The sequence below is a fragment of the Phaseolus vulgaris genome, chromosome 4 (genome assembly GCF_000499845.2).
Source record: "Phaseolus vulgaris cultivar G19833 chromosome 4, P. vulgaris v2.0, whole genome shotgun sequence".
NCBI classification, from domain to species: Eukaryota; Viridiplantae; Streptophyta; class Magnoliopsida; order Fabales; family Fabaceae; genus Phaseolus; species Phaseolus vulgaris.
Genome location: NC_023756.2, coordinates 10,627,964 through 10,650,475, shown reverse-complemented (window position 1 = coordinate 10,650,475; position 22,512 = coordinate 10,627,964). Strand labels below are relative to the sequence as shown.

General features: G+C 31.6%; 2 protein-coding genes across 2 annotated transcripts; both read left to right on the top strand.

Annotated features, from left to right (window-relative positions):
* Positions 1-1,133: 1,133 nt before the first annotated feature.
* On the top strand, positions 1,134-7,049 carry LOC137837241 (UPF0481 protein At3g47200-like). Its single transcript, XM_068646178.1, has 2 exons — positions 1,134-2,061; positions 6,257-7,049. Exons 1-2 carry the CDS (start codon positions 1,244-1,246, stop codon positions 6,798-6,800), a joined length of 1,362 nt encoding a protein of 453 aa, XP_068502279.1. The 5' UTR covers positions 1,134-1,243; the 3' UTR covers positions 6,801-7,049.
* A 7,988-nt stretch (positions 7,050-15,037) lies between these two features.
* Positions 15,038-22,078, top strand: LOC137837240 (UPF0481 protein At3g47200-like). Its single transcript, XM_068646177.1, has 2 exons — positions 15,038-16,032; positions 21,271-22,078. Exons 1-2 carry the CDS (start codon positions 15,134-15,136, stop codon positions 21,812-21,814), a joined length of 1,443 nt encoding a protein of 480 aa, XP_068502278.1. The 5' UTR covers positions 15,038-15,133; the 3' UTR covers positions 21,815-22,078.
* The last annotated feature ends 434 nt before the right edge of the window (positions 22,079-22,512 follow it).

Here is a 22,512-nt window from a genome sequence, read left to right as displayed (position 1 = left end):
AAGTCACAAGCCCTTCCAAACCATTCAAAAAATTAATTATCTAAGGGTTCAAATAATACCTATGTCAAATCATTCAGTCTGAGCATAAAAAACACGGTTAACGAGGCATTTAAATCAAATCAAATCATATCTTGAAATTCTCACATTATATCATACATAAAAAAATTTATTATTTTTTTAAAAAAAAAACTTTAAGCCAAATTCTTTATGCCTAGGGGGCCAGTGTACTGATAGGTCAAAACCGAGAGGTGAGGCCGAAAGCTAATACCGAAATAACCTCTCGGTTATAACAATAAATATATAAAATAAAACTAAAACATATATATATATATATAACAAGGCCCAAATTTACATAAGAAACCTGCGTTAGGGGGTGCGTAAATAATAAAACGGTGTAGAAAGAAAGTTCAAAGGTAAAGTGAAAAGCCCATTAAGGAAACTGTATAAATAGGAGATCAACATAAGAGGTAAGAAAGAGTGATTTTTGTCTGATGAACATTAAACTATTTCTGACTTTGGCATCAGAGCGCCTTGCAGGTACACCCCCCCATCTGTGTGAAGGAGAAGCCGAGAGCACCTAGGTGAAGGAGAAGCCGAGAGCACCTAGCTAAAGGAGAAGCCGAGAGCATCTAGCTAAAGGAGAAGCCGAGAGCACTTAGCCGAAAGAGAAGCCGAGAGCACCTACCTTGAGGAGAAGCCGAGAACACCCAACGTGAGGAGAAGCCCAGAGTATCCAACCCAAAAAGAAACCGAGAGAGTCCAACCTTAGTTCGGAAGATTTGTAAAGGAGTTAATCTTATCAACCTTATTATAGTGTTCTTGGTCCTAGTTGTAAGAAGAGTAACTAAATGTAAAATAGTATTGAAAAAGACAAAAAGGTTGTACATAAGCACTTGGAATGATTTTATTAAGTATTAAATATAATGTTTAGAAATTTGAAAACAAATTATTTTAGAAATGTAAAGAATGAACCGGTTTTCATCGGCAAGAGTTGAAGTAAAGTGATGATCCTTCAGCTTTATTAAATAAAACTGTAGAACAGTGAAAGTGTAAAATCTTTATTCCTTGCCTCGAATTTACTCATAGTACGTGAGCAAGTAATAACTTTATTCAGATGCAAACACCAATCCGTAATAATCCACAACACCCATAACAGTAAAATAATCTCGATCAAAATCTCTCACTACCCACCAAGCCTCTCTTGTCTACACCCTCCACAAATACATTTTTCTATCAGCAAACAATGTCTGCAACTTGCACTTCAGAACTCACCATTCGAGAAAGGCTCCAGCAGCTGCAAAAAGCAAAGGAAGCACCATCACCATCCCCTGAAAACGCCAAAATCCAACGAGTAGCACACTATCTCCGAGACCGAATGAACTTCACCAAACAATACTCTCCAAAGTTATTGTCATTTGGTCCCATCCACTATGGTGATCCCAAACTACAGTCAGGAGAACAGTACAAAAAAATGTGGGCAGCAGAGTACATCGACAACACCGATATATCTCCTCTAGAGCTGCACACAAAGGTGGTACAAAACATGGAAACCCTGAAACCCCTCTTTGACGACGATCTTTTCATCAACAATCACACGTTTTTACGGTATCACGAACATGGTTTTGGAACTCCGGAGGAAATGATCGGTTGGACGCTGTTTGTGGATGGGTGCGCCCTTCTGCGGATTCTGGAACATGCGAAGCTGGACAAACCGGAGAAAATGAACGTGAAGGTTGACCAGCTTGTGCTGGTGATGCAGGACGTGCTTCTGCTGGAGAACCAGCTTCCGTTCCCGTTGCTGAAACATCTGTGGTGGCTCTCCGAAATAAAGTTGAAGGAAACCATGAAAGATTTTCTCCGTTGCCACCATTGGGCCACCAAAGAGGAACACAAAATCTTTGAAGCGGAATTCCCAGATCCTACTCATCTTCTCGGCCTTCAACGCTCTATCATCCTTCATGAACCTATGATAAAACAAACTAAAAATGTTCCGGATGCTTCAACTCAGAACAAGACTCCAAATGTTTCCACTGAAAACCACGAGGACATGGTAACATACAGGTACAGTTTAAACTATCTGTCTCATTACTTTTAAAAAATAATTTTTAAAACAATCTTATTTTTGTGAAAGAAATAGATATAAGTATTTTAAAAGTGTGCATAACTTTCATTGCTTAAGTATTCAAATGTATGGATATCATTTACTTGAAATAAATAAAATTATTAGTGTTCAATAGGTTTAGATACTTTATATATATATATATATATATATATATATATATATATATATATATATATATATGCGCACTAAAGTATCGTTATCCTGTACTTATAGAGTTAAATATGTGTTTGTTCTTATAATTATAGTTTATCTTTCAAATTTGTCAATGTTTATAATTAAAAAAGTGATTGGTTAAATCAAAAGAGGGATGAAATAGTTTTCAAACTTTTTCACAAATTTTTTCTTTTCTTTAAGTTCTTTTTAAAACTATTTTAATTCTTCAAGTTATTTTAAAACTATTTCAATTTTAAAATTAGAATGTAATTCGATTAGGAATCAAGATTGATACCAAAATTGATAACACTAAAATAAAAGAATAGTTAAAGTTGGGCTAGAAAAAGGTCACATGTTGGCCTATCATAAGATAAATTAGTTTATGCACATGGTGGAGTTGTACATGAAGATTTATACTAGTTCAGATTAAACGATTTCAGATCCAATTTCAATTATTCAACCTTAGAACAATCGAATTTTACTATCTTCAAAAGTTTGAACAAAAACACTCACTAAGCAATTTAAACTTAAGACAACAAACAACAATTAAATCAACTCCTTAACATACTCAAGAAGACATCAACCTAGTCAACTCTTGATTAACAAGAGGATATGCATTGGAACACTTATAGCAAAACTAGAAAAAAACAAAGGGATTTACCAAATTTCCACAGTAGAAGCAAAGCACAAGGTTTCTTTAACAACACAACACAACCTTGAATATTAAATCTTAGCACACTTTGAAAGTATGAAAATTTCTCAAATAAGTTCACTTTAGCAATAATAATTGTTGAATGAAAGATTGATACAAAATATATATTTATAGAGTTTAGAAAATGTTGATTTAAAAGAGATACAAATGCATTTAATAGATTATATCGAAATGATTATCAATTATTCTCAATTAAATTTGGAAAACAACCACAATACTTTTGTTTTAATAATTTATTTTTGCTTTACATTTAATGTTGAAAACACGTTCAATTGATTATTAAATACTTTAATCGTTTATTTTTTATATCTAATTTTCCTACTCTCTGATTTAATTTATTATTAAATAGATAATTGATTAATTTGTTCTAAATCTCATCAAGAACAATTTAATTGATTATATTTATATAAAACCTTAATCGATTAAGAAGGACATAAAACTTTTTTAAAACATTTTTAACTTTTCAAAACATGATTTCTTTTAATTCATTAGTATGAGATGTGTAATGATTAAAATATTTGTGAATACCTTCTATTCTAAACTTTATCAAGAACAATTTAATTATACAAAACTTTAATTGATTAACAAGACCATAAAATCATTGTAAAACATTTTTAGCTTTTCAAGACATGTTTGCTTTTAATTTATTTTAATATTGGATGTGTGTTGATTAAAAACCTTTTGTTCTAAACCTCATCAAGAACAACTTAATCAATCATACAAAACTTTAATCAATTAACCGGGCCATAAAATCTTTTTAAAACATTTTTAACTTTTCAAAACATGTTTTCTTTTAATTCTATGTGTTGAATAAAAATCTTGTAAATGCTTTGTGTGAAAGACTCAACAACATGCAATGAAAGCTAAAAACTCTTTAAACATCACTATCTTCATCTTCAAACATCGTCATAAAATAAACTTATCTTGAGGATTGAGTCTTTTCTTCAAGGCCAACAAAGTTAACTCAACTAATCATATGTTTAACACTTAATTAATCCTAGCACATGATGAATCCTTAAATTTAGGGTTAGACACATTGTACCTCCTAAAATAAAGAAAAAATTCATCATTACTTTCAAGAAGCACACACATGGAAAGGTTAAAAGTCATGTGAAATAGTTAAATTCCTCATTAAAATCATATGTTGGTTAGAAACTTTTTATTAAAATGATATGTATTGGTCAGAAATTATTTATGTGTCTTCTACACTTATAAATTTCATTCCAGAAGTATCTCTTATGTCTCTTGGATTATAGAATATCTGAAGATAATCAAAAACATATTATGTCATTTAAGAATATACAAAAATTAAAAGTCTCATTAAATCTTCTTTTATTTCTTTTAGTGTACCTATTATGAATCTTCTTATAATCTTTATAAAACATTTCTTGAAATCTTCTTACTTATCCTTTTCTTTGTCATAAATCTTTTATTTTTTTCTTGAAATTTTTCTTCTTCTTTATTAGATTTTTCTTCCGAACCTATTTATATCCAACTATAAACTCATTTTCTCCTTCTAAGATGTGTGCCCCACCATCACTTAAAATCCCCTCACCAACCCACATTAATGACCAACCACAAACACTAAACTAATGTGGACCCCACTCGTCAAGTCCCAACCCAATCAAATCCACACCTTGACCATGAGCATGTGAACAAAGTTGCTAATGAAGCGAAGGTATTGTAAAAGACTGTTTCTTCCTGCACCTCCATATCTTCTTCTGGCACCTCCATACAACACATGAAAATACATTTTTATCCTTCTTGTGCCACCCCCATAGAATAACTTTCGGATTATGTAATATGGAAACGCATTTGAAAAAAGACTTCCAGATTACATAATCCGGAAGTTAAAAAAGAATTCCAAATTATGTAATTTGTAAAGTAATCATGCATCTGGAAAAAGACTTCTGGATTATATAATCCAGAAGCTAATTATAAATTTAAAAAATGACTTCCGGATTATGTAATCCGGAATATTACAGAGGGGCCTTTTTTGGAAATACGAGAATCTATGGAGGTGAGAGAAGAAGGTATGGAGGTGCAGGAAGAAGCAGCCATTGTAAAATGGATCTTGCAAACACAAGACAGCCTCACCTAAGCGGATGAAAGCTTTTATCATTGGCAAATGCTCCCTGCACCCAACACAATTTTAAAAATTCCAAAAATGCCCTTTATTCCGGAAATAAAAATCCGGAATTGAAAATAATATATTCCGGAAAAATATATCTGGAAGTGATTATTGAGTTTCGGAAATAAAAATCTGGAAAAAAATTTAAAATTCTTTTCCGGACAAAAAAATCCGGAATTGATAAATAATACATTCTGGAAAAAAAAATCCAGAAAAGAGATTATTGTGTTTCGGAAATAAAAATCCGGAAACAAAAATGAAAAACTCATTCCGGATAAAAATATCCGTAATATAAAATTTCGTTCCGGAAAAAAAAATCTGGAACACATATTTCGGAAATTTTTTTTAAGGATAGTTTCGTCTTTTCCGCTGGAATCGGGTGCAGTGATATGGTGCAGGAAGCAATCATTTATTAAAAGTGTTTTGGGCTTTTCTGTTTTAGGCCTCAATTGAACCTTGTTTTGTTAGAGACCTTCTTTTTTAAACTTCAGTTGAACCTTATTTTTGTTAGTACTACAATCCTGTCTATGGTATATGTAACACTATCCTGTACTCCGTTTAGTTAATTAAAATATTTTTGTAAGATTTATAATTTTAAAATTATTCAATTTTAATAAAAAATTATATTTTAACGTAGGATTGTCAATCTATTAACACTTTGTAAACAGAAAATCGCCTAACACTCTTCTAAATTAAACAAAAACTAATAAAAAAAGAAAGATAAATGATTGAGAAATAAGAGTTTAATGATGAGGCATTACTATCTAATCATAAATAGTTGATTTTTTTTTATCAGAGGCACTCAACCTTTATACAAGTAAAAATAACCTATCTTCTAAAATACCATCTATAAACATTACAAACCAGCAGAGACTAATATATGTTTAGACTTGCTAAAGACTATTATGGTAGATTATGCAACAAATTCTGATAAATTATACAAAATCCTTAGACAATCAGCATCTATACTGACATACTGTAATTATTCTAAAACACAAACCAACAACTTCCCTTCAACTACATAAACTGCAGCGACACACTTTTTTCTACATCCCCATGTTCTTCCATCAATCTTTCAGTATGCTACATAACTCATATTGTTGGTATGAGTTATAATTTGTGTGTGTGAATTGTGTAGGAACATAAAGGAGTTGAAAGCTGCAGGGATTAAATTGAAGTCAAGCAAGACACGTAGGCCAAAAGACATATCTTTCTCCCTTGGTTGGTTCTATTCAACATTGAAGCTTCCTGAGATCGTTGTGGATGACACAACAGCTGCTACTGTGCTGAATCTGATAGCGTATGAGATGTGTCCTGATTTTCATAATGACTATGGGATTTGCTCGTATGTGTCCTTCTTGGACTCACTCATAGACCACCCAGATGATGTGAAGGCATTGAGATCAAAACGAATTTTGCTCAACTCTCTAGGGAGTGATGAGGAAGTGGCTAACCTTTTTAACACCCTTAGCACAGACTTGGTGCCTGACATGGGAAAATATGCTTCTCTTAGAAATCAAATTGAGATGCATTATAATGATAAATGTAGGACTTGGTTTGCTCTTGGGTGTAATACCTATTTCAGCACCCCTTGGGCCATCATTGCATTCCACGCTGCAGTTGTGGGTCTTTTCCTAACTTTTGTCCAAACTTGGTATGCTATTCACCCACCAAAATCCTAAATTATGCCAACTCTTCTCAAATAATAATAATAATAATAAGTGTGTGGTTCACTGTGGCAATGCCACAGACTAGTTTGTTGTTGTTTTGTTTATGATTGGAATCTCCAAACTCTCTTTTTAGTCTTGGACTTAGTTATGTAATCTCAAAATTAATCAATGTATCTTTCAATTGGTTTGTTGGATCTTTATAATGTACAATGATCAATAATGATGTTCTTATATACAGTTCTCTTTATAATTTTTCAACAAGGGCATTTTGTATGGCTTGGTCGTTGATAAAGGTAGAGATGATTAATGAAGAGTGAAACTTTTTTTTCTTTTTTATAAAAGCGTTAATGTTAGACATTATTATTCAACTGGACATCTCAGCTAGGTTGACACCTCAAGTAACAAGAATTAAAAAAGTTTTATTAAAAAAAGAAAAAAAAATATGAAGGGACTAGACCAAAACCCTTATGTTAACAAAAACGATACATAGGTAGACTATACCAATTCAAAAAGAATTCTAAGAACAGACTAGATGGAAGCCTATTATACCAATGAGATGATTCTTTATGAATAAATCCTAATTAGCCAACTTATTACCACACGCATTGCCTTCACGAAAGATATGAGTAACCCTAAATTTGATTTTTCCACAGTAATTAAAACAAGTATTCCATCGATTACAAAGTTTTTAGGTTTGATGGCTACAACAAGAGGGGTGGGGGGTGAATTGTTTTCAAACTATTTTTACAAATACTTTGCGTAGAATGAAGCTTTAACAAACACACACAACAACAGTTCAGAAAACCAATTCAATAGTTCAAACAGAAACTGGAATAAAAAATTCAATCGGTTAGAGTTACGATTTAACCAGTTGTTTATGATAGCGGAAATAACCAACAGTTTAATAAGAGATGAGGTAGATAGAACTACACACAAATATTATACTGGTTCACTCAATCACAAAGCTACATCCAGTCCTCAGTCAAACCACTGAGTTTTCACTATGCAATCAATCGCAGATTACACAAACACCACACACAAGAAGGTGACTTTGAATCCCACAAAGCCTTCTCACCCTTCTTGCACACAACAACCACCTCAAGCCAGAATCACACTGACTTTACAGGATTTTACACAGTTATACAGAATGTTATATCAACAATTACAAGAACTTGAACAGGATTAGAAAGCACCCTATTGATTAGTTCTTTCAAAGACAGCAAAGCACAAGGCAATCTTGCTAAAAACTTGATTGAAACCTTTTTTGCAGCACAACAATGACAAAACCTCAAACCTTGACCAAAGCACACAATGAACAAGCACACTTGAATTTCTTTAAGAAAACCTTTTCAAGAAAACATTCAAAGCTTTTTTCTCTCAATGAAAATTCTTTGATTTGTGTTCAAAAACGTGATCACTTAGTCTCCTTTCATGTGAGATGTGTCTCTCTTTATATAGAAAACAGTTTATAACAATTTTTCAAAAACAGTGTTAAAAGTTGTTATGAAAAGAACATGTTGAAGTTAAAATAAATGGATTGTTTTCTGAAAAACAAAAGATGATTTTAAAACCATTTCCAACTCATCTTAACGGTAATAAAGGGCTGCAACAAACTTTTTGGTGCCTTAACAGAATTTTGAAAAACTTTAACAAGTTCAGAAATAAATCTATTGTTTCAAAAATCAACAGATTTATTTTTGTGCAGTAACGTGAAAAACCTAAGGTAGTTGATATAAGAGTTTTGAAAAACTTTTTGTGCTTGATCTTACCACCTTGGTTAAGGATATGAATTAGGTCACGAAGCAAAAGGTCACCTTAAACTCTTTCTAACCTACTATGACCACTAATAACATCACCACTAACTTCAAAGCAAACAATACACTTTTCTACATCAAACACACACACTAAGACTTGTTGAGAAAAAGCTTCAGCCATTTTGCAACAATCTCCCCCTGTTTGATGGAGACAAATCTGTTGAAGATGGATGAAGCTTCTTCTCTACCTACTCTTAGTGTGTTTGATGTAGAAAATAGATAATTTGCTTTGAAGATTGTAATGGGTTTAGATGATCTTGTATTTAGGCTTGTGTATGTTTAAGGTTGCCTTTTTCTACATGACCTATCCTAGATACCTAATCAAGGTAGTAAGATCAAGCACATAAAGTGATCAAATGGTTTTCAAAAAGCTTTTTAGAGTTTTCTAAAAAATCAGGATACTGCACAAAAATAAATTTGTTTCTCTGAAAAAAGAATAGGTTTATTTTTGGTTTGCTGAAAGGCTTTTCGAAAGTTGGTTAGGGCACCAAAGGTACAACTCGGTTAGTTATTTCAGTTAGCTGAGTTGGCAGTTTTCCTAAAATAAATCTGTTTGTTTTTAAACTAAATCTGTTGTTTTCATAACAACTTTTCAACTGTTTTTTGAAAAGTAGTTAGAAACTGTTTTCTATATAAAGAAAAGCTTCTCTCACATGAAAGGTTGTTGAGCAATCACGATTTTGACAGAGCTAAAACACTTTCTGTGTGAGAAGAAGGATTGAATTGAGTTTTTGAAAGGTTTTCCAAAGGGATCTTCAAGTGTGCTTGTTCTAGGAGAACGTTGGTCTTGGTGAAGGTGTTGGTGCAGTTCTGCAGCAATTGAACTACTGGTTTTAAGTTCTTGCATCTTCTTTTCAGGTGTTATCTTTCCTTTATTCTGGTTTGTAAAGGTGTAAGTGTTAGTCACTCTTTGATAGGGTTTCTTGGAGTGCAAGGTGTGCTGAAATAGGGTTTTTTCAGCTTTGTTGGTATTGTTCTTGTAGGTTTCATGAACTGCTATATTGTAATTGTTTGGAATTGGTTTTTAGTGGATTTCACCTTGGAGTGAGGTGAAACTGGATGTAGCTCTTTATGAGTGAACCAGTATAAACCATGCTTGCATAAATCTTCTCAACCCTGCACTCGTTTCTAGTTTTTGTTTAATCTGTCAAGAACGAAATCTATTTACTTGAAAATAAACCTGTTAATTTTGGGTTTAATAAAAACTGTTCTTCGTGATCTGGAAAAGTTCTTCAATCATAAACAAAGCTTTTGAACATAAGTTTGTAATTGGTTAAAGGAAGAATAGTTTTCTTCATTAAATCCTTGATAAAGATTCATTGTCTCTAAAGCCTTGTGTTGAATACTCTTGATTGTTCTTTTGGCATATTTTGTGTTCTTCAAAACTGTTAAAAGTGAACCAATCTGCTTTTGCCATATTTCACTGTTTGATCTCAATTCTGATTTGAATATGTTTTGTTTGTGTTAAAGTGTTGTGAAGAATCAATTTGTTCATTCTAAAATCAATCTGTTTTTTTTCCTCTGATAAAATGAAAAACAGTTTGTGTTTGCGAAAATTTTATAACTTCAATTCACCCATCCTCTCTTGAACTTAGACACTAATATACCCAACAATTGGTATCAAGACCTAGAGCTTGTATTTTGCTCAAGTGTATGCATTATGTCTGAGTTTAAAATGCCTTTTGGTGAAGGTGCATCTATTAATAGACCTCCTATGTTTGGTGGTGTGAATTATGCTTTCTAGAAAATTAAAATGAAGATCTTCATGGAATCTATTGACATGGGTATTTGGGATGTAGTGGCAAATGGATCTTTTGTACCTATGCAGGTTGTCAAAGAAGAAACTGTGAAGAAGCCTTGGTCTGGGAGTGAAACTGAAAGGAAGAAGGCTCAATATGACTCCTTAGCCAAGAACATCATCACCTCTGCATTGAATATGGATGAATTCTTTAGAGTGTCCCAATGCAACTCAGCTAAAGAGATGTGGGAAGTACTAGAAGTAACCCATGAGGGCACAAATGATGTGAAACGTTCGAGGAAGCATTCACTCATTCAACAATATGAGTTGTTTAGGATGAAATCAGAAGAAAGCATTGCAGGTGTGTAGAAACGGTTTACATATATTGTAAATCATCTCACTGGTCTTGGTAAGGTCTTTGATAAGGAAGAGCTCAACATAAAGATGCTGAAATGCCTTGATATGAGCTGGCAGCCTAAGATAACAACAATATCAGAATCTAGAGATTTATCTAAAATGTCCACTGCTACATTGTTTGGAAAATTGATGGAGCATGAGCTAGAACTCAAAAGATTGAAAGAACAAGAAACAGTGGAGAAAAGAGCCAAAGGAATTGCCTTAAAGACTACCATGAAACATGATACAAGTGAGGAAGAAAAGAATTTTGAACATGATGAGACCTTGAGTCTGCTCACCAGAAAATTCAGCATGTTCCTTAAAAGGAAGAACCGAGACAGAACTTAACAAAGAAAAAGGTACTCTAAATCCAATGACTCAAATTCTTCTAGTTATACTTGCTTTGGTTGTGGCAAGCCAGGTCATATAAAGGTTGATTGCCCAAACAATCAAAACAAAGAAAAATCAGCAAGCAAGAAGAGTGAAAGAGGAAAAGGAAAAAGAGCTTATATCTCTTGGGAAGAGAATGATGTATCCTTAACAAGTGACTCTTCAATTGGAAGTGAAGAAGCAAATTTGTGCTTCATGGTGAATGATGTAGGATCTGCATCTGATTCAGTAAGTGACTATTCAACTGATTTCGAAAATTATGATCAACTATTAATTGCCTTTAAGGAAACACATGATGAAGCAAATAGATTGGTTGTTATATGTAACAAACTGAACAAAGTAAATAGGGTACTGGAACCTAAAGTTAAGGCTCTTGAAGAAGAATTACACAAAGCTAAAACTGACTTGGTTAGCCTTTAATTAACATGTCTGCATGCATCAATAAAAACTTGTGAAAATTGTAAGAATTTGGAAAAATAGGTTGAATATCTGCTAAAAACATTATCAAGTTTCACCAAAGGAAGAGAAAATCTTGAAACACTGATGGGTACAAAATGTTGTTTTTAATGAGAATGGTCTAGGATACAATCCTGGAATGAAGAACAATGTTAAAAAGCTATCCAGTTTTTTTGTTCCTTCCAAAACAGGTTTTTCTTCTTTTAACAGTTCAAATACTATGCATATTGCATCTTGCTTTTACTGTATGAAAAATGGACATATCTCTAGAACATGTAAAGCTAGAAGGTACCTTGTTCCCAAAGGATTGGCCAAATGGCTTCCTAAGGAAGGGTATTAATCATGTTGGACCCTAAACTAGAAAGGGGTACCATATGTGTTAAATTTGTTTTGTTTTGCAGAAAAACAGCAGGAAAAATCAGTGGTACTTGGATAGCGGGTGTTCTAAGCACATGACTGGTGATGTTGCTCAATTCACAAGTCTAAAACTTAAAGTTGAGGGACACGTCACATATGGAGATAATAATAAAGGAAGAATTCTTGGAAGAGGAAATGTTGGTACTATAGAGTCAACCACAATTGAGAATGTCCTATATGTGGAGGGACTAAAGCATAGTCTCCTAAGCATTAGCCAACTGTGTGACAAGGGCTACAAGGTCAATTTTGAAACCAACAGATGTACAATCTCAAGTGAAACTTCTGGTAAGGTGTTGTTCACAGGTAGAAGGGTAAATAACATTTATCTCTTAGATATCATGAATAGCAGCTCTGAAAATGAATGCTTGCTATCAAAAAGTGATGAATCTTAGCTGTGGCACAGGAGATTAGCTCATATCCATACTAATCACTTGAATAAGTTGAAGTCTAAAGATCTTGTTTCTGGTTTACCAAATATAAAGTTTAAAAAATAACAGATTGTGTGATGTTTGTGTAAAGGGCAAACAGATAAGAACTTCCTTTAAATCAAAAGATGTGGTTTCTACAAATAAAGCTTTGGATGTTTTGCATATGGACTTGTTTGGGCCATCTAGGACTGCTAGCTTAGCTGGAAATTACTATGCTTTGGTAATTGTTGGTGACTTCTCAAGATATACATGGACTTTGTTTCTTGCTTCTAAAAATGATGCATATAAAGCCTTTAAGAAACTGGCTAAGGTTTTGCATAATGAAAATGAAAATAGCATAAAACAGATTTGTAATGATCATGGGGGAGAGTTTCAAAATGCAAAGTTTGATAGGTTTTGTGAAAAACATGGGATCATACATAACTATTCTGCTCCTAGGACACCCCAACAAAATGGTGTAGTTGAAAGAAAGAACAGATCACTAGAGGAATTAGCTAGGACCATGTTAAATGAATCTAATCTACCTAAATATTTTTGGACAGATGCAGTATTCACTGCTTCTTACGTGCTTAGTAGAACATTGATTAGACATATTCTTAAGAAAACTCCCTATGAATTGTATAAAGGTAGGAAGCCTAGCATTAGTCATCTTAGGGTCTTTGGTTCCAAATGTTTTATTTTGAATAATGGAAAAGATAATCTGGGAAAATTTGATCCTAAATCTGATGAGGGAATACATATTGGATATGCTATAAATGGACATGCTTATAGGGTGTATAACAAAAGATTGCTTGTTGTGGAAGAATCTATGCATCTTGTGTTTGATGAATGAGATTGTATTGTGCCTAAATTTGTTCTGGATGAACCCGGTGTAGATGATTTAAGAACCATTCTTAAAAAAAAAACTAATCCAAGTGTTGTCAAAGAATCTGTTGTGAATGCATGATTGCCTAAAGAGTGGAAGACTCCCAGAGATCTAACACTTGACAATGTGATTGGAAAAATTGAGAAAAGAGTCTCAACAAGGAATTGTCTCAACAATTTCATAGCACGTCTTGAAGACGTCAGATTATGGCGCCATGAACCAAAATCTGCAATGGATGGGATTCGAACACAGGTTCTTTCAGTGACTAGGGAAAATTTAACCACTACACAGTCAACTTCTTTTGTATTATTATGATTTTTATTATACTTATTATTAATAATAATACTAATAATACTAATAATAATTTATAATACTAATAATACTAATAATACTAATAATAATTTATAATACTAATAATACTAATAATACTAATAATAATTTATAATACTAATAATACTAATAATACTAATAATAATTTATAATACTAATAATACTAATAATACTAATAATACTAATAATACTAATAATAATTTATAATACTAATAATACTTATAATACTAATAATATTAATAATACTAAAAATATTTTATAATAATAATAATATTTAATTAATAATACTAATAATATAATAATACAAATAATATTAATAATATTTTATAATACTAATAATATTAATAATATTAATAATATGAATATAATATTACTAATATTAATAAAATGAATAATATTAATAATATGAATATAATAATAATATGAAATATAATATTAATAATATGAATATAATATTAACAATATTATTAATAACATTAAAAATATTATTAATATTATTAATAATATGAATAATGTTAATAATATGAATATAATATTAAGAATATGAATATTGAATATAATATTAATAATATGAATATAATTTATATTATTATTATTATAAATTGTATAAATTATATTAATAATAATATGTATAAATTATATTAATAATAATAAGTTTAAATTATATTAATAATAATATGTATAAATTATATGAATAATAATATGTATAAATTATATTAATAATATGTATAAATTATATTAATAATAATAAGTATAAATTATATTAATAATAATATGTATAAGTTATATTAATAATAATAAGTATAAATTATATTAATAATAATATGTATAAATTATATTAATAATAATATGTATAAATTATATTAATAATAATATGTATAAATTATATTAATAATAATATGTATAATAAAAATGGTAATATGACCAAAGAACTTATTTGATCTAGTGGTTGATGTTTCCTTGATCTCTGAAAGGACTTGGGTTTGAATCCTATCCAGTGTTAATTCTTCTAAACGAATTGGGTATCATTAGCTTAAATTATTTACACCAAATTTCTTTTTCTTGTCAACTTGTGATGTGGACATTATTAAATTTCTTATTAAATTTCTTTAATGTTTTGGTGTAACTAAATGTAAAATAATATTCAAAAAGACAAAAAGGTTGTAGATAAACTTCCAATGATTTTAAGTATTAAAGATAATGTTTAGAAATTTGAAAACAAATTATTTTAGAAATGTAAAGAATGAAATCAGCAAGAGTTGAAGTAAAGTGATGATCCTTCAGTTTTATTAAATTAAACTATAGAACAGTGAAAGTGTAGAATCTTTATTCCTTGCCTCGAATTTACTCATAGTACGTGAGCAAGTAATAACTTTATTCAGATGCAAACACCAATCCATAATAATCCACAACACCCATAATAGTAAAATAATCTCGATCAAAATCTCTCACTACCCACCAAGCCTCTCTTGTCTACACCCTCCACAAATACATTTTTCTATCATCAAACAATGTCTGCAATTTCCACTTCAGAACTCACCATTCCAGAAAAGCTCCAGCAGCTGCAAAAAGCAAAGGAAGCACCTTCACCATCCCCTGAAAACGCCAAAATCCAACGAGTAGCACACTATCTCCGAGACCGAAAGAACTTCACCAAAGAATACTCTCCAAAGTTAGTGTCATTTGGTCCCATCCACTATGGTGATCCCAAACTACAGTCAGGAGAACAGTACAAAAAAATGTGGGCAGCAGAGTACATCGACAGCACCAAGATATCCCCTCAAGAGCTGCACACAAAGGTGGTACAAAACATGGAAACCCTGAAACCCCTCTTTGACGACGATCTTTTCATCAACAATCCCACGTTTTTACGGTATCACGAACATGGTTTTGGAACTCCGGAGGAAATGATCAGTTGGACGCTTTTTGTGGATGGGTGCGCCCTTCTGCGGATTCTGGAACATGCGAAGCTCGACAATCCGGAGAAAATGAACGTGAAGGTTGACCAGCTTGTGCTGGTGATGCAGGACGTGCTCCTGCTGGAGAACCAGCTTCCGTTCCCGTTGCTGAAACATCTGTGGAGGATCCCCGGAAAAGAGTTGAAGGAAACCATGAAAGAGTTGAAGAAAACCATGAAAGAGTTTCTCCGTTGCCACCATTGGGCCACCAAAGAGGAACACAAAATCCCTGAAGTGGAATTCCCAGATCCTACTCATCTTCTCGGCCTTCAACGCTCTATCATCCTTCATGAACCTGATATAAAACAAACTAAAAATGTTCCGGATGCTTCAACTGAGAACACCCACAATCATGGTCATTGTTTAAAGAATATTCTAACGTACAATACCGGCAAGGGAAGCAAGACTCCAAATGTTTCCACTGAAAACCACGAGGACATGGTAACATACAGGTACAGTTTAAACTATCTGTCTCATTACTTTTAAAAAATAATTTATAAAACAGTCTTATTATTTGTGAAAGAAATAGATATAAATATTTTAAAAGTGTGCATAATTTTGATTGCTTAAGTATTCAAATGTATGGATATCATTTACTTGAAATAAATAAAATATTAGTGTTCAATAGGTTTAGATACTTTATATATATATATATATATATATATATATATATATATATATATGCACTGAAGTATCGTTATCATGTACATATGGAGTTAAATATGGGGTTGTTCTTATAATTATAGTTTATCTTTGAAATTTGCGATAGTTTTAGTTGTTAGAAGTTTAAAATTTTTGAAAAATATTTGTATCTTTATTACCAGTGTAACTTTCATTCTCACTTAACTGAATTAGATTCTCTGCTATCCTGGTGCCCCTGGATGGAAGATTTCATTATTTATTAGAAGTGTCTTGAGCTTTCTCTTTTAAGCTTCAATTAGGCGTTGTTTTGTTAGCAACTGTTTTAAGCCTCACTTCAACCTTGTTTTTCTTAGTACTACAATCCTGCATAGCATATAAGTACTCGTTTAGATGATGAAAAACATTCTTGTTGCATTCTCCATTCACACTCACTTCTCCTAACCACCAACCCCTTACATGGTATGTGATACAAGGATAAAAAGAGGGATGGAGAAGAAGACCAAAACAAAACAAAACCAACAAATTGGATAAGATCAAAAGAGAAAGCAGAGTCAATAAATACACACTCCACTAATTCCTAACAAATTATCCTTAATGAAAATGAAATTAAGGTTTAGTGATTTTTTTTTATCTAATCACACACCAAGTTCGTTTCTCGCACTCAACACCATCTCTCGCACAAGCATTCACATCCACGCATCTGGGTTGGCATTTTTCCGGCAGCGTAATGTTGAGTGGAAGGACCCCTTGAACAAATACGAAGCCAGGATGTGAAAGTTGTCCATTGTTGTGCGAAAGTTTGAGGGTATCATCTGCATCAGCACACCCTACAAAAATTTTCAAAATAAACATGACAATGATACAATTGAATTTTAAAATGTTTGTCGGTGCGAATCACAATTGATTAGATACAGCAAGAAATTGCCACATATATTTAACAGATATTTAGTCATTTAACTAAATGGGCTTAAATATCATTCTAATGGGCCTTGTAGCTCATTCTAATGGGCCTTGTAGCTCATTGATGGTAACACAACCTCTACCACCGCTTTTATCTCATCATGCTACCTCTACCATTGTACTGTTTAACCCTTGGTCCTCGCAAACACCTCCTAGAACACCACTTGTACCACCTCACTGAAACCCCTTTCCTTCACCCACACTTTCCATTTTCTGTCCCACATTGCTTCCTACATTCTCCACGTCGTTGCCACGTAAACTACAACTACCCCCATTTGATGGCTTTGGTCCCTTAGATTGTTTTTTCCAGGTGAACAATTTACACTATATCAAGTTTTTTCTGAAATTCATGCTCCACTCTGTATCCTAATAATATTAATATTTTAATTATTTTTAATTTTCTAAAATTTGAAAATTATTTTAACATTTTACATTTTGCTTATATTTTCATTAACACAATTTTTTTTTAAATTTTTTATTACAAATATTAATATTTTGGTGTGGATGTAAAGTGGAGCAAAGTGTCAAAATACATCACTCATATAGCTCAGTGACCGATTACCAGACCAACTTTCAAAAAACTTTTGAAATAGAATTTTGGAACTTCCCCTAGAGGTCATTTCTATCTATTTTATCTTAGGTCTTAACCCTAAAATTCGATGTGACCTAGTCATTCAAAAACCTTCAAAAATATCTCAAGCAATCGGGTTAGCCAATATCATTGACGCCAAATTGAAATATGTCAAACCCCATTTTTCCAAAACTCCATACCCTTAACCTAACCACCTCCTCAAACTAACCCACCAAAGATGAGTACCCTACCTAACTCTAATAACCACCCTCCATTGCCCATTAAATCTCTCAAGTTTGCTCAACTTCAAGAGCATCACGTCTTAGGTTTGTGTTACAACTAAGAATTTCGTGAGAATTTCGTCCAAGGTCACAAGTGTGCAATATCACATTTTTTTTCTCTTATTATTGGATGAAGCCCACATTCTAAAGCAATTTTGGGATCTTTGTTTTGAATAACTTTCAAAAACCATATGTGAGGCCAATGTTTAGAAATGAAAAAGTGACTGGTTAAATTAAGAGAATGATGAATTAGTTTTCAAACTTTTTCACAAAGTTTCCTTTCAAACTTTAAAACTATTTCAATTCTTCAAGTTCTTTTTAAAACTATTTCAATTTTAAAAATTGAATGTAATTCGATTAGGAATCAAGATTGATAACACCAATATAAAAAAAGATAAAGGAATAGTTGGAGTTGGGCCAGAAAAAGGTCACCTGTTGGCCTATCATAAGATAAATTAGTTTATGCACGTGGTGGAGTTGTACATGAAGATTTATACTAGTTTAGATTAAACGATTCCAAATCCAATTTCAGTTATTCAATCTTAGAACAGTTGAATTTTACTATCTTCAAAAGTTTGTACAAAAACACTCACTAAGCAATTTAAACTTAAGACAACAAACAACAATTAAATTAACTCCTTAACATACTCAAGAGGATATCAATTTAGTCAACTCTTGATTAACAAGAGGATATGCATTGGAACACTTCTAGAAAAACTAGACAAAAAAGGGATTTACCAAATTTTCACAGTAGAAGCAAAGCACAAGGTTTCTTTCACAACACAACACAACACAACCTTGAATATTAAATCTTAGGACACTTTGAAAGTATGAAAATTTCTCAAATAAGTTCACTTTAGCAATAATAATTGTTGAATAAATGTTGATTTAAAAGAGATACAAATGCATTTAATAGATTATATCAAAATGATTATCAATTATTCTCAAATAAATTTGGAAAATAACTGCAATACTTTTGTTTTAATCGATTATTTTTTATTTACATTTAATGTTGAAAACACATTCAATTGATTATTAAATACTTTAATCGATTATTTTTTATATCTAATTTTCCTACTCTCTGCTTTTATCTATTGTTAAATAGATAATTGAATAATTTGTTCTAAATTTCATCAAGAACAATTTAATTGATTATATAAAACCTTAATAGATTAAGGACATAAAACCTTTTTAAAATATTTTTAACTTGTCAAAACATTATTTCTTTTAATTCATTAGTATTGGATGTGTAATGATTAAAACCTTTGTGAATACCTTCTATTCTAAACTTTATCAAGAAAAATTTAATTATACAAAACTTTAATCGATTAACAAGACCATTAAATAATTGTAAAACATTTTTAGCTTTTCAAAACATGTTTTCTTTTAATTTATTTTAATATTGGTTGTATGCTGATTAAAACCTTGTGTTCTAAACCTCACCAAGAAAAAATTAATCAATTATACAAAACTTTAATCAATTAACAAGGCCATAAAACCTTTTTAAAACTTTTTTAACTTTTTAAAACATGTTTTCTTTTAATTCATTTAGTATTGATTATGTGTTGAATAAAAATCTTGTAAATACCTTGTGTGAAAGACTCAACAACATGCAATGAAAGCTAAAACCTCTTTAAACATCTTCAGTATCTTCATCTCCAAACATTGTCATCAAAACAACTTCTATTGAGGATTGAGTCTTTTCTTCAAGGCCAACAAAGTTAACTCTACTAATCATATGTTTAACACTTAACTAACTCCTAATTAATTCTAGCACATGGTGGGTCCTTAAATTTAGGGTAAGACCTATGGTAGCTCCTAAAATTAAGGAAAAATTCATCATTACTTTCAAGAAGCACACGCATGAAAAGGTTAAAAGTTATGTGAAATAGTTAAAATCCTCATTAAAATCATATGTGTTGGTTAGAAATTCTTTATTAAAATCATATTTATTGGTTAGAAATTGTTCATGTGTCTTCTACACTTATAAATTTCATTCTATAAGTATCTCTTATGTCTCTTGGATTATAGAATATTTTAAGATAATAGAAAACATATTATGTCATTTAAGAATATACAAAATTAAAAATCTCTTTGAATCTTCTTTTATTTCTTTTAGTGTACCTATTATGAATCTTCTTATAATCTTCATAAAACATTTCTTGAAATCTTCTTGCTTATCCTTTTCTTTATCATAAATCTTTTATTTTTTCTTGAAATTTTTCTTCTTCTTTATTAGATTTTTCTTCCGAACCTATTTATATCCAACTATGAACTCATTTTCTCCTTCCAAGATGTGTGCCCCACCATCACTTAAAATCCCCTCACCTACCCACATTAATGACCAACCACAAACACTAAACTAATGTGGACCCCACTCATCAAGTCCCAACCCCATCAAATCCACACCTTGACCATGAGCTTGTGGACAAAGTTGCTAATGAAGCCGAGGTATTGTAAAATGGATCTTACAAACACAAGACACCCTCACCTAAGTGGATGAAAGCTTTTATCATTTCTTAAAAGTGTTTTGGGCTTTTCTGTTTTAAGCCTCAAGTTGAACCTTGTTTTGTTAGAGACTTTTTTTAAGCTTCAGTTGAACCTTATTTTTGTTATTACTACAATCCTGTCTATGGTATATGTAACACTATCATGTACTCCGTTTAGTTAATTATAAATATTTTTGTAAGATTTATAATTTTAATATTATTCAATTTTAATAAAAAATTATAACTTTTTAATTATAATTTAACGTAGGATTTTCAACACTCTCCTAAATTAAACAAAAACCAATAAAAAAAAGAAAGATAAATGATTGAGAAATAAGAGTTTAATGATGAGACATTTTTATCTAACCATAAATAGCTTATTTTTTATCAGAGGGAAACTTCTAGATGCTTCAACCTTTATACAAGTAAAAAAAACCTATCGTTTAACTTACAATCTATAAAATTTACAAACTAGCATAGACTAATATATGTTTAGACTTGCTAAAGACTATTACTACAGATTATGCAACAAATTCTGATAAATTATACAAAATCCCTAAATAGTCGGCATCTATACTGCCATACTGTAATTATGATGAAACACAACCCAACAACTTCCCCTTTATCTACATAAACTGCAACGATACACTTTTTTCTACATCCTCATGTTCTTCCATCAATGTTTCAGTATGCTACACAACTGATATTGTTGGTATGAGTTATAATTTGTGTGTGTGAATTGTGTAGGAACATAAAGGAGTTGAAAGTTGTAGGGATTGTATTGAAGTCAAGCAAGACACGTAGTCCAAAAGACATATCTTTCTCCTTTGGTTGGTTTTATTCAACGTTGAAGCTTCCTGAGATCGTTGTGGATGACACAACAACTACTACTGTGTTGAATCTGATAGCGTATGAGATGTGTCCTGATTTTCAAAATGACTATGGGATTCGCTCGTACGTGTCCTTCTTGGACTCACTCATAGACCACCCAGATGATGTGAAGGCATTGAGATCAAAACAAATTTTGCTCAACTCTCTAGGGAGTGATGAGGAAGTGGCTAACCTTTTTAACACCCTTAGCACAGACTTGGTGCCTGACATGAGAAAGTATGTTTCTCTTAGAAATCAAATTGAGATGCATTATAACGATAAAGGTAGGACTTGGTTGACTCTTGGGTGGAAAACCTATTACAGCACCCCTTGGGCCATCATTGCATTCCACGCTGCAATTGTGGGTCTTCTCCTAACTTTTGTCCAAACTTGGTATGCTATTCACCCACCAAAATCCTAAATTATGTCCACTCTTCTCAAATAATAATAATAATAATAATAATAATAATAATATTTTGTGTGTGGTTCACTGTGGCAATGTCGCAGACTAGTTTGTTGTTGTTTTGTTTATGAGTGAATCTCCAAACTCTCTTTTTAGTCTTGGACTTAGTTATGGAATCTCAAAATTACTCAATGTATCTTTCAATTGGTTTGTTGGATCTTTATAATGTACAATGATCAATAATGATGTTCTTATATATAGTTCTCTTTTGTAAATTTTCAACAAGGGCATTTTGTATGGCTTGGTCATTGATGGAGGTAGAGGTGATTAATGAAGAGTGAAACTTTTTTTTTCTTGTTTATAAAAGCTTCCATGTTAGACATTATTATGCAACTTGACATCTCAGTTAGGTTGACACCTCAAGTAACAAGAATCATCTGCTATCTCATTAAAAAAGTATTATTAAAAAAAGAAAAAAGAAAGAAAATACAAAAAATATATGAGGGGACTAGACCAAAACCTATAAATGTTAACAAAAACGATACATAGGTAGACTATACCTATTCATAAAGAATTCTAAAAACAAACTAGATGGAAGCCTATTATACCAATGAAATGATTCTTTATGAATAAATCCTAATTAGCCAACTTATTAGCGCACACATTCCCTTCACGAAAAATATGAGTAACCCTAATTCTGATTTTCCCATAGTAAA